General features: G+C 43.9%; 1 protein-coding gene across 2 annotated transcripts in view; it reads right to left on the bottom strand.

Annotated features, from left to right (window-relative positions):
• Window positions 1-24,159, bottom strand: part of LOC106583528 (receptor-type tyrosine-protein phosphatase gamma) — a 255,055-nt gene that overhangs the window by 6,000 nt on the left and 224,896 nt on the right. For both annotated transcript variants that reach the window (XM_045705290.1, XM_045705291.1), the window contains exons 14-20: window positions 5,841-5,932; window positions 3,344-3,435; window positions 1,427-1,523; window positions 1,253-1,335; window positions 945-1,079; window positions 685-819; window positions 195-367 (exon numbers count right to left, since the gene is read on the bottom strand). In XM_045705290.1, the coding sequence (XP_045561246.1) occupies window positions 195-367; window positions 685-819; window positions 945-1,079; window positions 1,253-1,335; window positions 1,427-1,523; window positions 3,344-3,435; window positions 5,841-5,932 (807 nt within the window). The remainder of the gene's footprint in view (window positions 1-194; window positions 368-684; window positions 820-944; window positions 1,080-1,252; window positions 1,336-1,426; window positions 1,524-3,343; window positions 3,436-5,840; window positions 5,933-24,159) is intronic.

The raw sequence follows: 24,159 nt of genomic DNA, 5'->3' as shown, positions 1-24,159 counted from the left end.
ACCACAGGAGACCCATAGAACGAGCTGTATTACGGATCGTAGACAAGACTTCAATGAAACTAGTGGTGTTTCTGATTACTTCTTATGATGAGGAAGATGATTTTGTGCACTAGGATAGAGCGTCACCCTCTCTGCAGTAAACATGGGTGGAATCCATGTTTAGAGAACATCATTTTTCTAGAGAGCTATTGTACCTGCAGTGCACTAGGACAGGGCCCATGCCAGGTGCGCGTGCTGCAGAGGAGCGCCCTATAAAGGTGAGGACAGGTAGGGTGTATTCCGGAACGCCCATGTCAGGCCACTGGGTGTAGTGATACTGGATCACCATCCGCTCGTTCTGACGCCCCTTCGGGTTGCCCTTCTGACCCTGAAACAACATGGATGACATTTAAGAATAAACTGGATGGAGTATGTCCACTTGACAGATACAAAAATATAAGGCACACAAGGGAAGACCTTCTGGCTAAAGGGCCAATTTCCTTAGGCCTAGCCCAAAAACTATTTCAATGGAGGATTTCTATTGAACATGATTCTTAGTGATTTTAGCCAGGACTAGGCTTAATGTGTGTCTGGGGAAAGCAGCCCTAAGCGGAGGGGTCCCCAACACAAGGGAAGAGCACTATGCACAAACATCTCAGTAGTACTGTAGACGTACTGTAGGGGTACTGTACCATTTGGACATACCTTTTTGACTTTGGTGTTCCGTATGAGGAATTGTCTCAGTGTGTAACAGGCGTGAACTTTAGTACTCTTCAGAGTCACCACAATGTTGCCATACTCCTCACTGCTCTCTGTGGGCCAGTATTGGTCACATTTTCTCTGTGAAAGACAACAGTATTAATCTAATCTTCTCTGGAAAAAGAAAACAGTATTAATCTTATCTTCCCTGTCAAACAACAATATGATATGCTCTTTACACCAACAGTCAGCGAGAGACCACCTACCCTTCCTTTCTCTACCAGGTTGGTGATCATGACGATGATACCAGTGTTCTGTTCCCACACCATCCTCCAGAAGTCCTCGAACGTGGACTTGAGAGGGCCCTGGGCGGCGATGTAGGCCTTGGGATGGTTGTAACCCTGTTGAGAGGAGACGAGGGGCTGAGTGACAGCAGTACACTCACACAGAGCGCAAGTACAGTACACATAAGGTGAGTACCAGAGCATATATAATGACAGAGAAAGAGAACACAGCATACATAAAAACACTTAGAATAGCTACTAAATACATCTAAAGCAGTTGGTTGACCTACATCTACATAGTTAGCGTTCATGTAGTCACTGTGTTTAGCATCCTTGCCAGCCAGGGGTCGTAACTTCACCCTACTGTGATCGTCTGGGAGATAGATGAAAGGAATATTAGTCTCATTCTGCATTGCCTTTTTAACATCACACATGAATATAACAGGCTGTCAGTGTTGACTTACAAGCCACGATGTTGATGTATCTGTTTTTGTGCTTGTTGTCAGGATGATTGGAATGTTCTGCAGTGATCTTAAGGTCCACCGTACAACGCTGGACCTCCTAGGGAGAGAGAGGTCAAGATGGGAAGAAAACTATTTATTTTTCAAACAGCAAATGACCCATCAGTTAATATTGATATGTTTGAATTACATTAGAAACATGATCATTATCTTACGGGTTTGTATAGTTGTGTGTATCCACACATCTGGGACAACTAGCCTAGTGTTGCGGCTGTATGTCTGTACTCTGTTTGATTGACATAGTATGAATAATGTAGGTTCACCTGCACCCAGCTGTGTGCGTCTGTGTGCTGTGTGTGCAGTGTGTTCCTTCTGGGGAAGTGTTAGCTTTGTGCCTCCACCTGGTCACAGAGGCAGTGTGTTCCTGTCCAGCCAACCAGTCACGCCCTGACCTTGGAGATCCTTTATTCTCTATTTTGGTTGGGTCGGGGTGTGACGAGGGTGGGCATTCTAGTTTATTTAATTCTATGTTGGCCTGGTATGGTTCCCAATCAGAGGCAACTGTTTATCGTTGTCTCTGATTGGGGATCATATTTAGGCAGCCATTTCCCCACTGTGTTTTGTGGGATCTTGTTTGTGTTTAGTTGCCTTGAGCACTGCATAGCTTCACGTTTCGTTTTGTTCTTTATTGGTTTTTTTTGTGCCTGTTCACATAATAAAGATGATGAACCCAAACCACGCTGCATTTTGGTCCGATGCTTACTCTAATGATCGTGACAACCAGCAACTAGACTGTTAATTAACCTGCCTCACACTCAGCCATCTGCTCCACAACACACACTTTTTTCAGTATAAATATACTGAACAAAAATATAAAACGCAACACGTAAAGTGTTGGTCCCATGTTTCATGAGGTGAAAAAAGATCCCAGAAATGTTCCATACGTACAAAAAGCTTATTTCTCTCAAATTCTGTGCACAAATTTGTTTATATCCCTGTTAGTGAGGATTTCTCTTTTTCCAAGATAATCCAACCACCTGAGAGGAGTAGCATATCAAGAAGATTATTAAACGGAATGATCATTACACAGGTGCACCTTGTGCTGAGGAAAATAAAAGGCCACTCCAAAATGTGCAGTTTTGTCAAACAACACAATGCCACAGATGTCTCAAGTCGAGGGAGCATGCAATTGGCATGCTGAATGCAGGAATGTCCACCAGAGCTGTTCCTGGAGAATTTAATGTTCATTTCTCTACCATAAACTGCCTCCAATGTTGTTTTAGAGAATTTGGCAGTACGTCCAACCGGCCTCACAACCGCAGACCAAGTGTAACCATGCCAGCCCAGGAGCTCCATATCCGGCTTCTTCACCTGCGGGATCGTTTGAGACCAGCCACCCAGACAGCTGACTGAGTTGTATTTCTGTCTGTAATAAAGCCCTTTTGTGGCGAAGAACTCGTTCTGATTGGCTGGGCCTGGCTCCCCAGTGGGTGGGCCTATGCTGCGCTCCTGCCCAGTCATGTGAAATCCATAGATTAGGGCCTAATGGATTTATTTTAATTGACTGATTTCCTGATATGAACTGTAACTCAGTCAAATCATTGTATTTATTTATATTTTTTCAGTATACATACTGCACATGCCCTGTACACATTTCATAGTGTTTACACAGACATAGGCAGTAATGTACACACCTACACACTCACAGACATAGGCAGTAATGTACACAACTACACACTCACAGACATAGGCAGTAATGTACACAACTACACACTCACAGACATAGGCAGTAATGTACACAACTACACACACAGACAACATAAACCAGAATATGAGAATATCATAGACTCACAGACACACACTCCCCCTCAACAATAGGAGAAAGGCTGAGAGATAAAAACGTATTGTGTTACTTCCTACCTCAAACTCCTCAGAGAACCCGTGCAAGTTGTTGGAGTAGAGCTCCATGATGTGTTTGATGAACTGCCTGACAGGGATGGCATCCATGTCATCTGTAGGAAGACATACCACACTTAGAAAGACACAAATGTGGACATATCACACTTAGGCCTTCTTCACATTGGCAGAGAGAGAGTGACTTTCTTTGGCAATGTTAACATATGTTTCCCATGCCAATAAAGTGCCTTGAATTGAATTGAGTGAGTGTATGACTGTCACAAACAAAATCTAAATTTAGATCAATTTTAAATTCAGGCTATAACAACAAAATGTGGAAAAAGTCCAGGGGTGTGAATACTTTGTGAAGGTGTAAATAACAATATTAATATCCTGTCTAGAACCTCCCTACGTTTGTAACATCTTCCATATTTCAGACAGACAAATGAAAGACCAAATATTTGAATATCCCTTCAGCCTGTATCCCTTAGATTACCAACGTCCCACTGTGCTACTCTAGTGTGGCACAGCATTACAAATGAACCAGCAATCTGCTAGATGTTCACTGCCTCTCCCACAGACACTTTCAGACAAGAACATATATGGGGCCCAAACGTCTCAGAGTAGGAGTGCTGCTCTAGGATCAGGTCCTCCCTGTCCATTAAATCTCATTCAATGTGATCTAAAAGGCAAAACTGATCCTAAATCAGCACATCCCACACAGCCTCCCACTAAGACTAATAACTACCCCAGTAGTACAGATATTGTTGTTGTTTATGTTGAGAAGAACACTTATTAGCCATGTCACACAGAGCGATGGGAATCACACCACAGCTAAACCAGTCACTGGCGGACAAAGAGCCATAATTGTCTAATATGGGTGTTTAGAGGGGGTGGCATCTGTGTCAGATGAGCCACATCAGTCCCAAATTATCCATTAGGGAGGAGAGGTGATGGGGAGGCTACTGTCACACAGAGAAAGCCATCAGGACAAAGGGTGTGTGTGTGTGTGGACAGAGGAAACAGCTGCTGGGTTTGTCTGCTGGTGCTGGTGTGTGATATTACAGCCAATACACACTCCCAGCTGGGTCCACTGACAGACAGGCACTCCCTGACTCAGTTCAATGGTTCCATGGTTAAAGGTGATTGGGGGATTGTTTGAGTGTCCATTTGTCAACCGTCTTCCATTTATACACTAATCAATGGAGCTGATTACAATACTATGGGCACATTTGGATTTGCTAGAACTTTGCAGCTGTGCACACATTTTGCATCCCTTTATTCAGGAGAGAAGGGATGTGATGAAAGGTGGAACAAAGACATTCACGTGCAGGCAGGCACACGTGCAGGCAGGCACACACACTAGACCAGCTGTGTCAGAGTTTTGGCTCCATGCATTACAGTCCAGTGGGGGGATGGATTTAGCATTTCAGACGCTGTAAAACAATCACAGTTCTATAAACACTTAACACTCGGTTCTCTGAGATGGTATATTAACTTGTCTGTACAGAAAGAAGCAGTTCGTCTCCACATTGAGGAGAAAAGAGGGAGTAGGGGAGAGAGCGCGTGAGCGAGGAAGGGGACAGAGCGCTTGCGCGAGGAAGGGGGACAGGGAAAGAGCGAGCAAGGAAGGGGGACAGAGCGAGCGAGGAAGGGGGACAGAGCGAGCGAGGAAGGGGGACAGAGCGAGCATGTGAGGAAGGGGGACAGAGCGAGCCTGCGGTGAAGGGCGACAGAGCGAGCGTGCGGTGAAGGGCGACAGAGCGAGCATGCGCAGAAGGGGGACAGAGCGAGTGTGCGAGGAAGGGGGACAGAGCGAGCGTGCGAGGAAGAGGGACAGAGCGAGCGAGGAAGGGGGAGAGAGCGAGCGAGGAGGGGGGAGAGAGCCAGCGAAGGTGGGGGTGGGGGGGAAAGAGAGCGAGCAAAGGTGGGGGGAGAGAGAGGGAGAGAGAAAAGAGACAAAAGCAGAATGGATGAAGAGTCAATACAGACATCAGCTGAGTTCTTTAAGTTAACCATCATTGCTATGAACTGGGCCGTAGTGCCATAGTCCCTCTGTCCCTGAGTGTCTGCTCTCTTTAAAGGAACGCTATGCACTACACACAGCACTGTCTTCTCATTGTGCTATTGACTAGCTGCCTCTACACTGGGCTCTCTCAGAGAAGAACCCTCTCACATGACTCCTAATAGAGCAGGTCACAAGCATTTTTACATGCACTCAGGGTGTAAGCTGCTGAGTAAAATAGAAGTAGATTGGCCCATTCAAAAGTATTAAACTCACACTAGAATGGATCCTATCCTTAACAAGAGCAGATAATGACTAACAAAGAAAAATACTTGACTTTGAGAGTGTGGACAAAAACATTGACAAGAAAATGGTCACAGAATGGTTGTGGCTACTATAAAAACCTACCAGGAAGCGGTGGGCAATAGTTTGTAAACACAAAAATATTGCTAAAGCAGGTTAGATTGAATTGGGCTCTCATGTGTGTTATGGTGTGTTAAAGAAGGTGTGTCTTACCTGGGATGGGGATGACAGGGATGTTCTCATTGGCCACCACCCTGGGAGAACTACTGTCCTCCACATAGAAGTGAGCTGTCTGGAAAAACCTCCTGTAGATGAACACAGAAGAGGAGAGATAGCCCAACATCACCACACAGAAGAGGAGAGATAGCCCAACATCACCACACAGAAGAGGACAGATAGCCCAACATCACCACTGTCATGACGTTGGCCTGTGGGTAAGGTTTATGACCCCCCCATAAATACCTTTCTCCCTTCCCCTCTCTCTCTGACCCTACTGAAGGACTTTTGAATAGCCTTTGTTTAATATAGAGAGTCTGGGAACATCAAACAAGTGGGGGGAAAGGAACCATATTTCGGTAATAGAACCAGTTGGAAATATACCAGGTACTTAATGAGTATGGATGTCAGTTCGGTTGTCATCTGAGACATTATGACTGATGACAGGATGACATAAACTGTACCTGGGAAAGTCTACACATTCTAGTTATCAGATTCACATGGAATTGTTGTGCAATTTAAATGTTTGATATTGAAACTGTTTGTTAGGAGATTAAATTTAATTTTAGCTTCCAAATGAGAGACTTGGGTTTTCATAAGGAAAGAGCCCTGACCAATCAGTGGCCCGCCCCTGTGAAGAGACAGGGGTTATAAACGATGTGCAGATAACCAACAATTTACGATGTTTGGAATGAGATTGACGTGAGGTAAACTAACGCATCATTAATCAGAGGACTCATGGATCAGATATTATAATATCTGAAAGTTATATTAGGAAAATTATAACTTTGTAATCTGAATATTTTCCTTGGTGCCCCGACCTTCTAGTTAATTACAGTTACACGATTAATCAGTTTAATCGCGTAATAATAATTACACAGTTATTTGATAAACATGTCTTCCGTTTTATTGATGCCAAAGACACGACACCACACAGAAGAGGAGAGATAGCCCAACATCACCACACAGAAGAGGAGAGATAACATCGCCACCAGTACCACGCAGAGGAGAGAAGAGAGTAAACCCAACATCACCACCAGTACCACACAGAGGAGAGAAGATTGTAAACCCAACATTACCACCAGTACCACACAGAGGAGAGAAGATTGTAAACCCAACATTACCACCAGTACCACACAGAGGAGAGAAGAGTGTAAACCCAACATTACCACCAGTACCACACAGAGGAGAGAAGAGAGTAAACCCAACATCACCACCAGTACCACACAGAGGAGAGAAGATTGTAAACCCAACATTACCACCAGTACCACACAGTAGGACAGAAGATTGGAAACCCAACATTACCACCAGTACCACACAGTAGGACAGAAGAGAGTAAACCCAACATTACCACCAGTACCACACAGTAGGACAGAAGATTGTAAACCCAACATTACCACCAGTACCACACAGTAGGACAGAAGAGAGTAAACCCAACATCACCACCAGCAACACACAGGACAGAAGAGAGTAAACCCAACATTACCACCAGTACCACACAGAGGACAGAAGATTGTAAACCCAACATTACCACCAGTACCACACAGTAGGACAGAAGAGAGTAAACCCAACATCACCACCAGTACCACACAGTAGGACAGAAGAGAGTAAACCCAACATCACCACCAGTACCACACAGTAGGACAGAAGAGAGTAAACCCAACATCACCACCAGTACCACACAGAGGACAGAAGATTGTAAACCCAACATCACCACCAGTACCACACAGTAGGACAGAAGAGAGTAAACCCAACATTACCACCAGTACCACACAGAGGAGAGAAGAGAGTAAACCCAACATCACCACCAGTACCACACAGAGGACAGAAGAGAGTAAACCCAACATTACCACCAGTACCACACAGAGGAGAGAAGAGAGTAAACCCAACATTACCACCAGTACCACACAGAGGACAGAAGAGAGTAAACCCAACATTACCACCAGTACCACACAGAGGAGAGAAGAGAGTAAACCCAACATCACCACCAGTACCACACAGAGGAGAGAAGAGAGTAAACCCAACATCACCACCAGTACCACACAGAGGACAGAAGAGAGTAAACCCAACATTACCACCAGTACCACACAGAGGACAGAAGAGAGTAAACCCAACATCACCACCAGTACCACACAGAGATGAGTAAACCCAACATCACCACCAGTACCACACAGAGGAGAGAAGAGAGTAAACCCAACATCACCACCAGTACCACACAGAGGAGAGAAGAGAGTAAACCCAACATCACCACCAGTACCACAGAGGACAGAAGAGAGTAAACCCAACATCACCACCAGTACCACACAGAGGAGAGAAGAGAGTAAACCCAACATCACCACCAGTACCACACAGAGGAGAGAAGAGAGTAAACCCAACATCACCACCAGTACCACAGAGGACAGAAGAGAGTAAACCCAACATCACCACCAGTACCACACAGAGGAGAGAAGAGAGTAAACCCAACATCACCACCAGTACCACACAGAGGAGAGAAGAGAGTAAACCCAACATTACCACCAGTACCACACAGAGGAGAGAAGAGAGTAAACCCAACATCACCACCAGTACCACACAGAGATGAGTAAACCCAACATTACCACCAGTACCACACAGAGGAGAGAAGAGAGTAAACCCAACATCACCACCAGTACCACACAGAGGAGAGAAGAGAGTAAACCCAACATCACCACCAGTACCACACAGAGGAGAGAAGAGAGTAAACCCAACATCACCACCAGTACCACACAGAGGAGAGAAGAGAGTAAACCCAACATTACCACCAGTACCACAGAGGACAGAGGAGAGTAAACCCAACATCACCACCAGTACCACACAGAGGACAGAAGATTGTAAACCCAACATCACCACCAGTACCACACAGTAGGACAGAAGAGAGTAAACCCAACATTACCACCAGTACCACACAGAGGAGAGAAGAGAGTAAACCCAACATTACCACCAGTACCACACAGAGGACAGAAGATTGTAAACCCAACATCACCACCAGTACCACACAGTAGGACAGAAGAGAGTAAACCCAACATCACCACCAGTACCACACAGAGGACAGAAGAGAGTAAACCCAACATCACCACCAGTACCACAGAGGACAGAAGATTGTAAACCCAACATCACCACCAGTACCACACACAGGACAGAAGAGAGTAAACCCAACATCACCACCAGTACCACACAGAAGACAGGAACATGATGCAGAGTTCATTGAAAATCATCAGTACCACATCGATAGAGCTCTGTGGGTAAAGTTGCTGGCAATGACAACATAAACCAGATTGCAACCAGTTTGTGATGGTCACATGTAGCAATACACCTTTGCACTTTAAAGATGCACTCTGGGATCTTAAGCACAACAAATTTGTAACATATTGGGTTCATATCAAAATCAAATCAAATGTTATTTGTCACATGCGCAGAATACGACTGGTGTAGCCTTTACCAGAGGTGTGGACATGAGTCACAAATATGATGACTTTGACTTTAACACCAATGACTCGTTACTTAACTTGGACTTTATCCTTTTGACTCAACCTGACTTGATACCCTCCCCAAGCCCAAATATTAAAAATGATGCTATTAAAAAATGTGTGCAGCGCATCAACTCTTCATTTAACGGATTACAGTTTGAATCGGACAGCAGCCAATCAAATTGTGCCAGCTGAAAGAAAGTTGCACGTGGCAGTGCAGAGGAACGTCGGTGGGTGAATTCAGTCGGAGCCCTTGGAAAGATGATACCCCAAATGATTATTTTTGGATATAAAGACGATGCTGTATCAACAAAAAACGAATTGCAACTTGCAAAATATGAGGGAGGAAAATTACAGACGGAGGCGCAACAATTTCCAACTTTGTTCAAAATTTGAAGCTGCACAAAGAACGGTAAGTCGTGGCTAATATAGCCAACAGCTATATATTTTATTACTTTACTAGTGTATCATGTAGGCTAACGTAACATTAAATCAATGAGCCTCCACACAGTCAGTCAGTGCGGGAACGTGATCATTGCACCCAAGATTGAGCTACAACTGGCTAGGCCTGGTGTTACTGCTGTTCCTAAAACCATTAACATACGTTAGCCTACTGTAACCACACAGAGAGAGTGCAGAGTGTGTTAAGGTTGGGCGATTGTGTACAAGCCTACATCGCCCAATTGCGCCACAGAGATCCTCGATAGTCGATCACTATTGGTGGGGGGGTCTTTTCATGGCTACCCATGTATTTTCATGGAAATATGTTTATTTGGAAAGTAATAAATATATAGACATTTTTAAAAGCATTCATGATTTGAGTAAATGTAATATACTAACTATTACTCTTGTTAAAAATATGAAATGGTATTACATTTGGTGAAGAGCACATTATGACTTGTTTGAGACTTGACTTGATGGTCTTGACTTGAGACTTGACTCGGACTTGGCTGTCTTGACTTGAGATTTGAGTGCTAAGTCTTGAGACTAACTTGTGACTTGTAAAACAATGACTTGGTCCCACCTCAGGCCTTTACCATGAAATGCTTTCTACCGCGCCCTTCCCAACAATCTCACGAAATGGATGAAGTAGTACAATTAGATGACAATGTACACAAAATAAATTGCAAGCTAAGTGCACACCCTTACATTTATATTTGTAAAAGGATCATATTCCAACAACTATTTTCGATGTTTTGCTATTTTAGTTTTTTGCGCTCTCCTTTTGGTGTCTTATCTGCAGCATGGTGGCCTGTCACGTCCTGACCAGTAGAAGGGGTTATTTGTTATTGTAGTTTGGTCAGGACGTAGCAGGGGGTATTTGTTTTATGTGGTTTGGGGTGGTTGTGTGTTTAGTAGGGTGTTTGATTTATTATTCCGGGTTTTGGGCACTGGTCTATGTTAATGTATTTCTATGTTTAGTCTAGTTCTTTGTATTTCTATGTTTAGTTAATTGGGGATTGGACTCTCAATTGGAGGCAGGTGTTTTCTAGTTGCCTCTGATTGAGGGTCCTATATATAGGTATGTGTTTGTTTTAGTGTTTTGTGGGAGATTGTGCTGTGTATAGCTTTGTGCCTTACTGGCCTGTTATTAGTCGGTGTGTTTTTTTTGTGTACGTGTTGGTTTCGTTCACCTTCTTGTCTGTTTTAATAAAAGAAGATGAGTGCACATTTCCCCGCTGCGTCTTGGTCCACTTTACCTTACGACAACTGTGACATGGCCTGGTGTGCTTGTTAGAGGTTGTGCCACTAATTTTAGTTGGAAAGGAAAGGGTAAATAAAATAAAAAATCCAATCAGGATTTTTCTTTGCTGGTCTCTGGGGAGATACATCTAGCTAGTTTAGTCAGCCATTGGCTAGGCCATCAGAAGCTAGATAAAGGCATCTGCCATTCAACTGTATTCATTTTGGAGTGACAGTGGAATCAACCATTCACATTTTGACTTAATGAGTGGGAACGTTTTACAAAAAAATGTATGGAAACTTCTGCTTTCTTGAAGGCCAAAAGGTCACTGCACAATAGCAAGCAGTAGTTTTTCCACAGTCTAGCTAGCTAGCTTTTGTTGTCGGCTAATTTGCGGCTGCAGCAGGTGTTATCAAAGAGGATGTTGTTGCTAATTTGTTAGCTTCTCCGTTTTCAAGAATAACTTGAAACACAAAGTTATTTTTAAATGATCATCATCTGGTGAGTGGAACTGTGTTTTTTATCACAGCGTGCTTGCTGTTGTTAGCCATCTCTTTGTGAAACATTGTTGCATTTGAAGTGGACCTGACAGCATTTTAGCAAAATTGATTCTTATTCAAATCTGTTCATATCCACCCCCAGGAAGAATATGACACTTAAAAAAAACATCTAACAAGCGACCACTTAGATATGGTAATTTTCACGTTTTCATAAGAATACAATGTTTGGGAATGATGTATACTAAAGTATTTGTGAAAGTTCTATAGCCAGCATAGAGTGGGAAAGCGGCCATGTGTTTGGGCAATTAATAGACACTGCAGTAAATAAAAACATCTGTCTTGTCCAGGACCAGAGCACTATAGCCAATCAGAGCTACAGTACAGTCGTGGCCAAAAGTTTTGAGAATGACACAAATATTAATTTCCACAAAGTCTGCTGCCTCACTTTGTATGATGGCAATTTGCATATACTCCAGAATGTTATGAAGAGTGATCAGATGAACTGCAATTAATTGCAAAGTCCCTCTTTGCCATGCAAATGAACTGAATCCCCTCCAAAATTTCAGCCCTGCCACAAAAGGACCAGCTGACATGTCAGTGATTCTCTCGTTAACACAGGTGTGAGTGTTGATGAGGACAAGGCTGGCGATCACTCTGTCATGCTGATTGAGTTCGAATAACAGACAGGAAGCTTTAAAAGGAGGATGGTGCTTGGAATCATTATTCTTCCTCTGTCAATCATGGTTACCTCCAAGGAAACACGTGCCGTCATCATTGCTTTGCACAAAAAAGGCTTCACAGGCAAGGATATTGCTGCCAGTAAGATTGTACCTAAATCAACCATTTATCGGATCATCAAGAACTTCAAGGAGAGTGGTTCAATTGTTGTGAAGAAGGTTTCAGGGAGCCCAAGAAAGTACAGCAAGCGCCAGGACCGTCTCCTAAAGTTGATTCAGCTGAGGGATCGGGACACCACCAGTACAGAGCTTGCTCAGGAATGGCAGCAGGCAGGTGTGAGTGCATCTGCACGCACAGTGAGGCGAAGACTTTTGGAGGATGGCCTGGTGTCAAGAAGGGCAGCAAAGAAGCCACTTCTCTCCAGGAAAACTTCAGGGACAGACTGATATTCTGCAAAGGGTACAAGGATTGGACTGCTGAGGACTGGGGTAAAGTCATTTTCTCTGATGAATCCCCTTTCCGATTGTTTGGGGCATCCGGAAAAAAGCGAGCGCTACCATCAGTCCTGTGTCATGCCAACAGTAAAGCATCCTGAGACCATTCATGTGTGGGGTTGCTTCTCAGCCAAGGGAGTGGACTCACTCACAATTTTGCCTAAGAACACAGCCATGAATAAAGAATGGTACCAACACATCCTCCAAGAGAAACTTCTCCCAACCATCCAGGAACAGTTTGGTGACGAACAATGCCTTTTCCAGCATGATGGAGCACCTTGCCATAAGGCAAAAGTGATAACTAAGTGGCTTGGGGAACAAAACATTGTTATTTTGGGTCCATGGCCAGGAAACTCCCCAGACCTTAATCCCATTGAGAACATGTGGTCAATCCTCAAGAGGCGGGTGGACAAACAAAAACCCACTAATTCTGACAAACTCCAAGCATTGATTATGCAAGAATGGGCTGCCATCAGTCAGGATGTGGCCCAGAGGTTAATTGACAGCATGCCAGGGCGGATTGCAGAGGTCTTGAAAAAGAAGGGTCAACACTGCAAATATTGACTCTTTGCATCAACTTCATGTAATTGTCAATAAAAGCCTGACACATATGAAATGCTTGTAATTATACTTCAGTATTCCATAGTAACATTTGACAAATATCTAAAGATACTGACACAGCAAACTTTGTGGATATTAATATTTGTGTCATTCTCAAAACTTTTGGCCACGACTGACCTTTTATAGAGACAAGCCATTTGCCACACGGGCCAGCCATCATTCACTTTGAACTGGACTGTGTGTTTACAGGCAGTTACAACAACGAGACTTTAGATCATTACAAAACATTCGCCAAAAGCCACACAATACACTTACATTTTAGTCATTTAGCAGACGCTCTTATCCAGAGCGACTTACAGTAGTGAATGCATACATTTTCATTTCATACATTTATTATTATTATTTGTTTTCTTTTTCGCACTGGCCCCCCGTGGGAATCGAACCCACAACCCTGGCGTTGCAAACACCATGCTCTAAGAACTGAGCCACAGGGAAGACCGAATGGATTTCTGCAAATATGATAACACGGGAGTCCTCTTACATTTGGGAACTTTACTGCACATTTGATCAAACAACCATTAAAAAGGTTATGCACATCAACAACAAAAAGATCAACAACTAATGCTAGCCAGAGAAAGATGAGTTAAATATAACGAACGAACATTAGATAAATCCTCTCAACCCTTTCAGCTAGTTGGCTGTCAAAATTGCAGTGATAAACAATGGGAAATTGTAGCCTCCTCGTCCTTCTGCAGCTTTCCTGAAATCGGAGTAGATAGACAGAGTAGATAGCCAGAGTGAATATGCGAACGCAAGAGATATGCTAACTGTATAACAGTCGTTCAAGTTCTTGCTAGCTAACCAAATGACACCTGCATCTCTAGCTGTGTACAGTATAGCCACCAAAAATGATATGAGTGGAAAAAGTCAGTCACTCACCCACTCCTCCAATGACATGACATGACATCCTAGCATCTACAGTAGCTAGCGAGCTATCTATCTAACGTTAGGCTCTGTGTTTTTAGCTTGCTACATAAATAGATACGCTAGCCTATTAGCCACGTTATGACTGACTTGTGATCATTGACCTTGCTAGTTTGTTTGATAGTTACATTTGTCCGTTTTTGTCCAGAATATTTAGTCATTGAAACTGAAACAGTGCATCCCGAATTGAGGCAGCAAACAATGTTCCAGGGCAGCTGTGATTTACAACCTGATAACAATATTTTCTGGACTACCAAGAAATGTATTGGTGAATTATATTAATTGTGCATAGAACTGCATCGATCTATTCTGCCAAGAATGCCTTAGTGTACGTCATGGAACGTTCAGTCAAATATAACCTATTTTTAAAACCTCTTTAAAACCTATACATTTGGTTGTGTTTTTGTATTCTTATGATTGGGAGCTACTGGCTTATTATGTTGGAGTTTATGCCTTATCCTTTAACATCATGCTGTGTGTGACTGCTGTCTTTCCATCGGCCCTATGTAGTGGTGCCTGGAAGAAGTGGGTATACTCTAATTTTGCCAAAAGGTTCCCAAATGGCCCGCCCAGCGAAGGAAAGGCATCCTGTGTGAAAAATCCTGTTTTCCTATATTTAATTGTTTGTTTTTTTTTTCAGATTTTTTCTTCTTCAGATTTCCACTCTCCCATTTTTTTGGTTCAAGAAAAAAGACAGAAATGTGATGGTCTAAGTCCACAACAATTCTTAAACCACATCAATCTTATTGGGTCGGCCTGTCAGGGCCTGGTTCCCCAGTGGCCCATGTCCACCCAGGCCTATCCATGTCTACCCCCCTGATGCAAACAGCGCATGATGACAATATTGTGCTTCACAAATAGTCTACTAACCAACACTTTGGACGAACCATTTTCAATGCCTGGTTTGCATGTCCACAGTTGCCTTAGTTAGCATTTACTAGCAGATATCATAAGTTGAAACGTCTTTCCTCCCTACCGGCTACCGATGTCATTCTTCTGTGAGCTGCTCATACCAAAACCAGTTGAGATCTGCACACTTGCAGCCTGCAGATGATATTCCGCTGAAACTAGGCTACGTGTGTGGTACACATGTGAATATACACTGCTCAAAAAAATAAAGGGAACACTTAAACAACACAATGTAACTCCAAGTCAATCACAATTCTGTGAAATCAAACTGTCCACTTAGGAAGCAACACTGATTGACAATACATTTCACATGCTGTTGTGCAAATGGAATAGACAACAGGTGGAAATTATAGGCAATTAGCAAGACACCCCCAATAAAGGAGTGGTTCTGCAGGTGGGGACCACAGACCACTTCTCAGTTCCTATGCTTCCTGGCTGATGTTTTGGTCACTTTTGAATGCGGGCGGTGCTTTCACTCTAGTGGAAGCATGAGACGGAGTCTACAACCCACACAAGTGGCTCAGGTAGTGCAGCTCATCCAGGATGGCACATCAATGCGAGCTGTGGCAAGAAGGTTTGCTGTGTCTGTCAGCGTAGTGTCCAGAGCATGGAGGCGCTACCAGGAGACAGGCCAGTACATCAGGAGACGTGGAGGAGGCCGTAGGAGGGCAACAACCCAGCAGCAGGACCGCTACCTCCGCCTTTGTGCAAGGAGGAGCAGGAGAAGCACTGCCAGAGCCCTGCAAAATGACCTCCAGCATGCCACAAATGTGCATGTGTCTGCCCAAACAGTCAGAAACAGACTCCATGAGGGTGGTATGAGGGCCCGACGTCCACAGGTGGGGGTTGTGCTTGCAGCCCAACACCGTGCAGGACGTTTGGCATTTGCCAGAGAACACCAAGATTGGCAAATTCGCCACTGGCGCCCTGTGCTCTTCACAGATGAAAGCAGGTTCACACTGAGGACGTGACAGACGTGACAGAGTCTGGAGACGCCGTGGAGAACGTTCTGCTGCCTGCAACATCCTCCAGCATGACCGGTTTGGTGGTGGGTCAGTCATGGTGTGGGGTGGCATTTCTTTGGGGGGCCGCACAGCCCTCCATGTGCTCGCCAGAGGTAGCCTGACTGCCATTAGGTACCGAGATGAGATCCTCAGACCCCTTGTGAGACCATATGCTGGTGCGGTTGGCCCTGGGTTCCTCCTAATGCAAGACAATGCTAGACCTCATGTGGCTGGAGTGTGTCGGCAGTTCCTGCAAGAGGAAGGCATTGATGCTATGGACTGGCCCGCCCGTTCCCCATACCTGAATCCAATTGAGCACATCATGTCTCGCTCCATCCACCAACGCCACGTTGCACCACAGACTGTCCAGGAATTGGCGGATGCTTTAGTCCAGGTCTGGGAGGAGATCCCTCAGGAGACCATCCGCCACCTCATCAGGAGCATGCCCAGGCGTTGTAGGGAGGTCATACAGGCACGTGGAGGCCACACACACTACTGAGCCTCATTTTGACTTGTTTTAAGGACATTACATCAAAGTTGGATCAGCCTGTAGTGTGGTTTTCCACTTTAATTTTGAGTGTGACTCCAAATCCAGACCTCCATGGGTTGATAAATTGGATTTCCATTGATTATTATTGTGTGATTTTGTTGTCAGCACATTCAACTATGTAAAGAAAAAAGTATTTAATAAGATTATTTCTTTCATTCAGATCTAGGATGTGTTGTTTAAGTGTTTCCTTTATTTTTTTGAGCAGTATATTTCATTTGCTTTAAGATAGTGTAGGCTACTTTGTGCATGATTTCTCTATTGTACTACATAATTGATAAGTTGTGCACCTCCACTACACTACCTTGATACGCATCAGTAGGGATTACGAAGTGAGTACCGTAATTTCCGGACTATTAAGCGCACCTGAATATAAGCCACACCCACTGAATTAAAAAAATAAATATATTTTGAACATAAATAAGCCGCACATGTCTATAAGCCGCAGTTGCCTACCGGTACATTGAAACAAATTAACTTTACACAGGCTTTAACGAAACACGGCTTGTAACAAAAATAAATCGGCTTTAACGAAACATGGCTTGTAACAAAAATAAATAGGCTTTAACGAAACACGGCTTGTAACAAAAAAAAATAATTTGCAGTAAGCTTTACCGGTAGTTGTCTTTTTGCACTGAGTCAATTCCTCACGCTGCTGTTTCCAAACTCCCGTGCAGCAGCTCTTATCATCGACTCATTAAGACCAAGCTCCCGTGCAGCAGCTCTATTTCCTTTTCCAACAGCCAGATCAATCGCCTTCAACTTGAAAGCTGCATCATATGCATTTCTCCGTGTCTTTGCCATGATGAGGGTGACAAAATGACTACCGTAATCAGAATGATGGGAAGTTTGAGAGCGCTCGATTTAATCTAAATAGTAAACAAAAAAGTTGTTTGACCTTAACCCGTTCGGCAATTTCATTGGTCTAATGAAAGCTTCATGCCGCCAAAAAACTGAGCACGTCACAGAATGTGTTTTTTCAACCAAAAAAAATTGAAAGCGGGAAAAATCCATATATTACACGCGTCATTGTTTAAGCTGCGAGGTTCAAAGCCTGGGAAAAAAGTTGCGGCTCATAGTCCGGAATTTACGGTATACGCAATGCCCATTGAAAAAAGTGTGTATACGGCTTATACCTGCGTATACTCTCCACTACTGTCCTTTTGTGTTAGACAAAAAGTGCACTATCCTACATGAGTGTGCTCGTATTACAGTTGCTGTCCTTACAGAATCACGAACCCGTCACACACTGAAGGCCAATAGGTTCACCACTGTGCAAACATGTCTATAACAGATATTCATGTTTCAAGAAAGGAGAGTATATATTTGGCCTGGCGAAGCAGTTTTATGCGCTGACTGAAAGGAAGCTGGTAATAATTCATTCTTATGAAATTAGGAGTCCTCACTGTCCGAGACCGAGTTAAGACTGGATACAAATGTATCCAACACCGAGACAAGACCGAGATACTCAATATGTGGTCTGAAGACCGGACCTCGAGTACTACAACACTGTGTCCAGCATAGGGGGAATGGATTTTCACAGTTAAAATATTATGCTAGAATTTACTATTTAAAATGTATACAGTACCAGTCAAAAGTTTGGACACACCTACTCATTCAAGGGTTTTTCTTTATTTTTACTATTTTATACATTGTAGAATAATAGTGAAGACATCAAAACTATGAATTAACACATATGGAATGATTTAGTAATCAAAAGTGTTAAACAAATCCAAATATATTTATATTTTGGATTCTTCAGTGTAGCCAACCTTTGCCTTGATGACAGCTTTGCACACTCTTGGCATTCTCTCAACCAGCTTCACCTGGAATGCTTTTTCAACAGTCTTGAAGGAGTTCCAACATATGCTGAGCACTTGTTGGCTGCTTTTTCTTTACTCTGCGGTCCAACTTATCCCAAACCATCTCAACTGGGTTGAGGTTGGGGGATTGTGGAGGCCAGGTCATCTGATGGAGCACTCCATCACTCTCCTTCTTGGTCAAATAGCCCTTACACAGCTTGGAGGTGTGTTTTGGGTCATTGTCCTGTTGAAAAACAAATTATAGTCCCACTAAGTGCAAACCAGATGGGTTGGCGTATTGCTGCATAAGCCTGTGGTAGCCATGCTGGTTAAGTGTGCATTGAATTCTAAATAAATCACAGACAGTGTCACCAGCAAAGCACCATCACACCTCCTCTTCCATGCTTCATGGTGGGAACCACACATGCAGAGATCATCCTTTCAACAACTCTGCGTCTCACAAAGAGACGTTTGATGGAACCAAAAATCTCAAATTTGGACACATCAGACCAAAGAACATATTTCCACCGGTCTAATGTCCATTGCTCATGTTTCTTGGCGCAAGCAAGTTTGTTCTTCTTCTTGGTGTCCAAAAGTATCCATATCCACAGTAAAACGAGTCCTATATCGACATAACCCGAAAGGCCGCTCAGCAAGGAAGAAGCCACGGCTCCAAAACCGCCATAAAAAAAGCCAGACTACGGTTTGCAATTGCACATGGCACAAAGATCATACTTTTTAGAGAAATGTCCTCTGGTCTGATGAAACAAAAATAGAACTGTTTGGCCATAATGACCATCGTAATGTTTGGAGGAAAAAGGGGGAGGGTTGCAAGCCGAGGAACACCATCCCAACCGTGAAGCATGGGGGTGGCAGCATCATGTTGTGAGGATGCTTTGCTGTAGGAGGGACTGGTGCACTTCACAAAATAGATGGCATCATGAGGCAGGAAAAGTATGTGGATATATTGAAGCAACATCTCAAGACATCAGTCAGGAAGTTAAAGCTTGGTCGCAAATGGGTATTACAAATGGACAATGACCCCAAGCATACTTCTAAAGTTGTGGCAAAATGGCTTAAGGACAACAAAGTCAAGGTATTGGAGTGGCCATCACAAAGCCCTGACCTCAATCCTATAGAAAATTTGTGGGCAGAACTGAAAAAGTTTGTGCGAGCAAGGAGGCCTACAAACCTGACTCAGGTACACCAGCTCTGTCAGGAGGAATAATGGGCCAAAATTCACCCAACTTATGTGGGAAGCTTGTGGAAGGCTACCCGAAACGTTTGACCCAAGTTAAACAATTTAAAGGCAATGCTACCAAATACTAATTGAGTGTATGTAAACTTCTGACCCACTGGAATGTGATGAAAGAAATAAAAGCTGAAATAAATCACTCTCTACTATTATTCTGACATTTCACATTCTTAAATAAAGTGGTGATCCTAACTGACCTAAGACAGGGAATTTTTACTAGGATTAAATGTTAGGAATTGTGAAAAACTGAGTTTAAATGTATTTGGCTATATTTGTAAATTTCCAACTTCAACTGTAGGTTCTTCTTCATTTAATTCCATCTAAGAAAAGTTTTGCAACAGAATCTGCATAAGGAATACTATTTTTATGCACTATGGTTATTGATTTCTCTGACTTTGTAAAAAACACAAGTTTGCCAAAATAAACCGCCTAATAATTGCACTGCACCCTAATCAATTGTCTCTCATGCCTGTTTGGTCCTTCCCGTACACAATTGTCATCATAATGACATCATTGTATCTGTTTTCGCTAACACAAATTGGCACTCGGATAGGCCCGAATCTGGATCGGACCAGGTCTATAGGGAACAGGTGTAGTTTTCCTCTGGTCCGTTCGTAACAGTTCTCTATATTTAAAAACATTTATTTATGCATATCGGGTCCAGGTGGGAAAGCCCCAGGTCCATTTCAGAACGGGTCCAACTTTTTGGACCCGTGAAGACCTCTAGTATTAACACAACATATCGTCATCATTCTCAGGTTGTTGTTAACAGCAAGATGGTGAATATAATTACACAGACAGAGCTGCCAGTTACATTACAGGTAAAAGCCCCAGGGTGGTTAGAACCAGCCCTATTTACAAGCCTGCTGATGTTATTTACATTTGACATTTTAGTAATTTAGCAGACACTCTTATCTAGAGCAACTTAGGGGAGCAAATAGGGTTCAGAGCCTTGCTCAAGGGCACGTCGGCAGATTTTTCACATAGTTGGCTCGGGGATACGAACCAGCGACCTTTTAGTTACTGACCCAACGCTCTTAACCACTAGATTTCCTGCCGCCCACACAGTAATGACTCAATAGATGATGATCACCAGAGCACACAACAACACCATGCTGGAATAAGGTACACGCACACACACACACAGCCTTCTGTAAACGCGCATAGCCTTCTGTAAACGCGCACAGCCTCTTGTAAACACGCACAGCCCCGTGTAAACATGCACAGCCTCCTGTAATCTGAACACACACAGCCTCCTGTAAACTAAACACGCACAGCCCCCTGTAAACACATACAGCCTCCTGTAAACACATACAGTGAGCTGACCATATAAACTGCATGCACGCATGACCATTAGTCACTTTGGTTAAAAGCGTCTGCTAAATGGCATTTATGAGCCTTGGCCCATGACTCCTACTGCTACATAACAAACAGCAGGACTAGAAAGAGCCCTGGCAGTCTCTCTCTGCCTACAACATGTACACAAGCACAATGACTAGCTAGTCTCTAGTCTAGGCATATTTCTCTAAAGCTCGCATTTTGTCAGAAGCATTTTGAAATGTCACCCAACTTATCAGTATGTCTACTGATGTTACCCTACCAGTATGTCTACTGACATTCCCCCTACCAGTATGTCTACTGACGTTCCCCCTACCAGTATGTCTACTGATGTTCCCCCTACCAGTATGTCTACTGATGTTACCCTACCAGTATGTCTACTGATGTTCCCCCTACCAGTATGTCTACTGATGTTACCCTACCAGTATGTCTACTGATGTTCCCCCTACCAGTATGTCTACTGATGTTCCCCCTACCAGTATGTCTACTGACATTCCCCCTACCAGTGTGTCTACTGATGTTACCCTACCAGTATGTCTACTGACGTTCCCCTACCAGTATGTCTACTGACGTTCTCCCTACCAGTATGTCTACTGACGTTCCCTCTACCAGTATGTCTACTGCCGTTCCCCCTACCAGTATGTCTACTGACGTTCCCCCTACCAGTATGTCTACTGACGTTCCCCCTACCAGTATGTCTACTGACATTCCCCTACCTACCTGTACTTGATGCAGAGGAGAGAGCAGATGCTGGTCATTCTTGTCGAGAGATGAAGGAAAATAAAATAGGAGAGAGTGGCCTAAAAGCATTTGCAGAAAGAGAGGGGGAGGGAGGCAGAGAGTGAGAGAGAGAGGGAAAGACAGAGAGAAAGAAATGAATTGAATCGAGAGGGAAATAAAGAAACCGAGAGATTGAAGATATGAGGGGAGGGGTCTCCCCTGCCCCCCTCCACCCCTGCCCCCCAGGCTAATGACTCCCTGAGGGAGAAGGTGTGGTGTGGCTAGCTAACTAACCAGCCGTTCAACACCTCCCTTACACCGGGGGAGGGGGAACCCCATCTAAAGGGGGGAGGGGGGGCTCATTCAGAAACAGAGAGGGTGGGATGTATGGAAAGAAGTAGTGATAGAAGGATGAGATCTTTTCATTGGACAAAATTATCCTCCAAACAGACTAGCCTACCTTTTTCCCTAGCAACCGCTGACAGAATGGATACTGAGAATCACTCTCTCCTACCGGAGTTATATATAGTCATCATTTTCCCCTTTAAACCTCTGTGTGACATATGTGAGCTCCCTCTAACCATGTCCTCAAGCCCTCCAGATGGAGCCCTCCCCTTTAAAAGCAAATATTGTCTTAATAACGTTTTGATGCATAACTCAGATCTACTGTGAACCAACAACAATATAACCTATTGAGACAATAGAGTCATGAAATTGAGTCTCGGGATGAAAAATAACATTGGATCTAATAAGTGACCACAATATTCGCTGTACTGAAAAATGAAAAAAAAAGTGATGCTGAATTAATGACGACCACGTTTGCATAACTCCATTAGGAATAGCTCTTTTCTGAAAAATGTATTTTAATCTCCCCATTGTCTCCTTCCCTTCTGTCAGTAGGGATGGGGGAGTGTAAGAAAGAGATGAGAGGAGAGGGAGGATGGAGAGAGTGCTGGTACCAAGGCAGCACTCAACGAGCTGTATAGGGCCATAAGCAAACAGATGTGTTGCTCCTAGTGGCCGGGGATTTTAATGCAGGGAAACTAAAATACATTTCACCCATTTTTACCAGCATGTCACCTGTGCAACCAGAGCCGACAAAACTCTAGACCAACTTTACTCTACACAGAATCGCATACAAAGCTCTCCCCCGCACTCCATTTGGCAAATCTGACCATAACTCTATCCTCCTGATTCCTGCATAGAAGCAAAAACTCAAACAGAAAGTACCAGTGACACGCTCAATACGGAAGTGGTCAGATGAAGCAGATGCTACACTACAGGACTGTTTTGCTAGCACAGAATGGAATTTGTTCCTGGGATTCATCCGATAACATTGAGGTATTTACCACATCAGTCACCGGCTTCATAGGTAAGTGCATCGACGGCGTCGTCCCGACAGTGACCATATATATATATAATCCAACCAGCAGCCATGTATTACAGGCAACATCCACACCGAGCTAAAGGCTAGAGCTGCTGCTTCCAAGGAATGGGACACTAATTCAGACGCTTATAAGAAATCCTGCTACGACCTCCGATGAGCCATCAAACAGGCAAAGCATCAATACAGGACTAAAATCAAATCCTACTGCGCCGGCTCTGACGCTCATCGGATGTGGCAGGGCTTGCAAACCACCACGGATTACAAAGGGGAACGCAGCCACAAACTGCCCAGTTACACAAACCTACCAGACGAGTGGCACAGCGGTCTAAGGCACTGCATCTCAGTGCAAGAGGCGTCACTACAGTCTCTGGTTCAAATCCAGGCTGAATCACATGTGATTCATAGGGCGGCACACAACTGGCCCAGCATCGTCCAGGTTTGGCGGGGTAGGCTGTCATTGTAAATATGAATTTGTTCTTAACTGACTTGCCAAGTTAAATTTAAAAAAGTAAAATGTTTACTTTATACGCTCTTCGAGGCAAGCAATACTGAACTATGCATGAGAGCACCAGCTGTTCCGGACGACTGTGATCTCGCTCGCCCTAGCCGAATAAGACCTTTAAAACAGGTTATCATTCACAAGACTGCGGGGCCAGATGGATTACCAGGATGGGTACTCTGACCAGCTGGCAAGTGTCTTCAATTACATTTTCAATGTCTCCCTGACCCAGTCTGTAATACCTACATGTTTTAAGCAGACCACCATAGTCCCTGTGCCCATGAACGCCAAGGTAACCTACATAAATAACTAGATGTAGATGTAGCACTCACATCTGTAGCCATGAAATGCTTTGAAAGGCTGGTCATGGCTCACATCAACACCATCATCCCAGACACCCTGGACTCACTCCAATTCGCATACCGTCCCAACAGATCCACAGACGCTATCCCTATTGCACTCCACACTG

This window comes from Salmo salar, chromosome ssa22 (genome assembly GCF_905237065.1).
Source record: "Salmo salar chromosome ssa22, Ssal_v3.1, whole genome shotgun sequence".
NCBI classification, from domain to species: Eukaryota; Metazoa; Chordata; class Actinopteri; order Salmoniformes; family Salmonidae; genus Salmo; species Salmo salar.
This window is presented reverse-complemented; position numbering and strand designations above follow the sequence as displayed.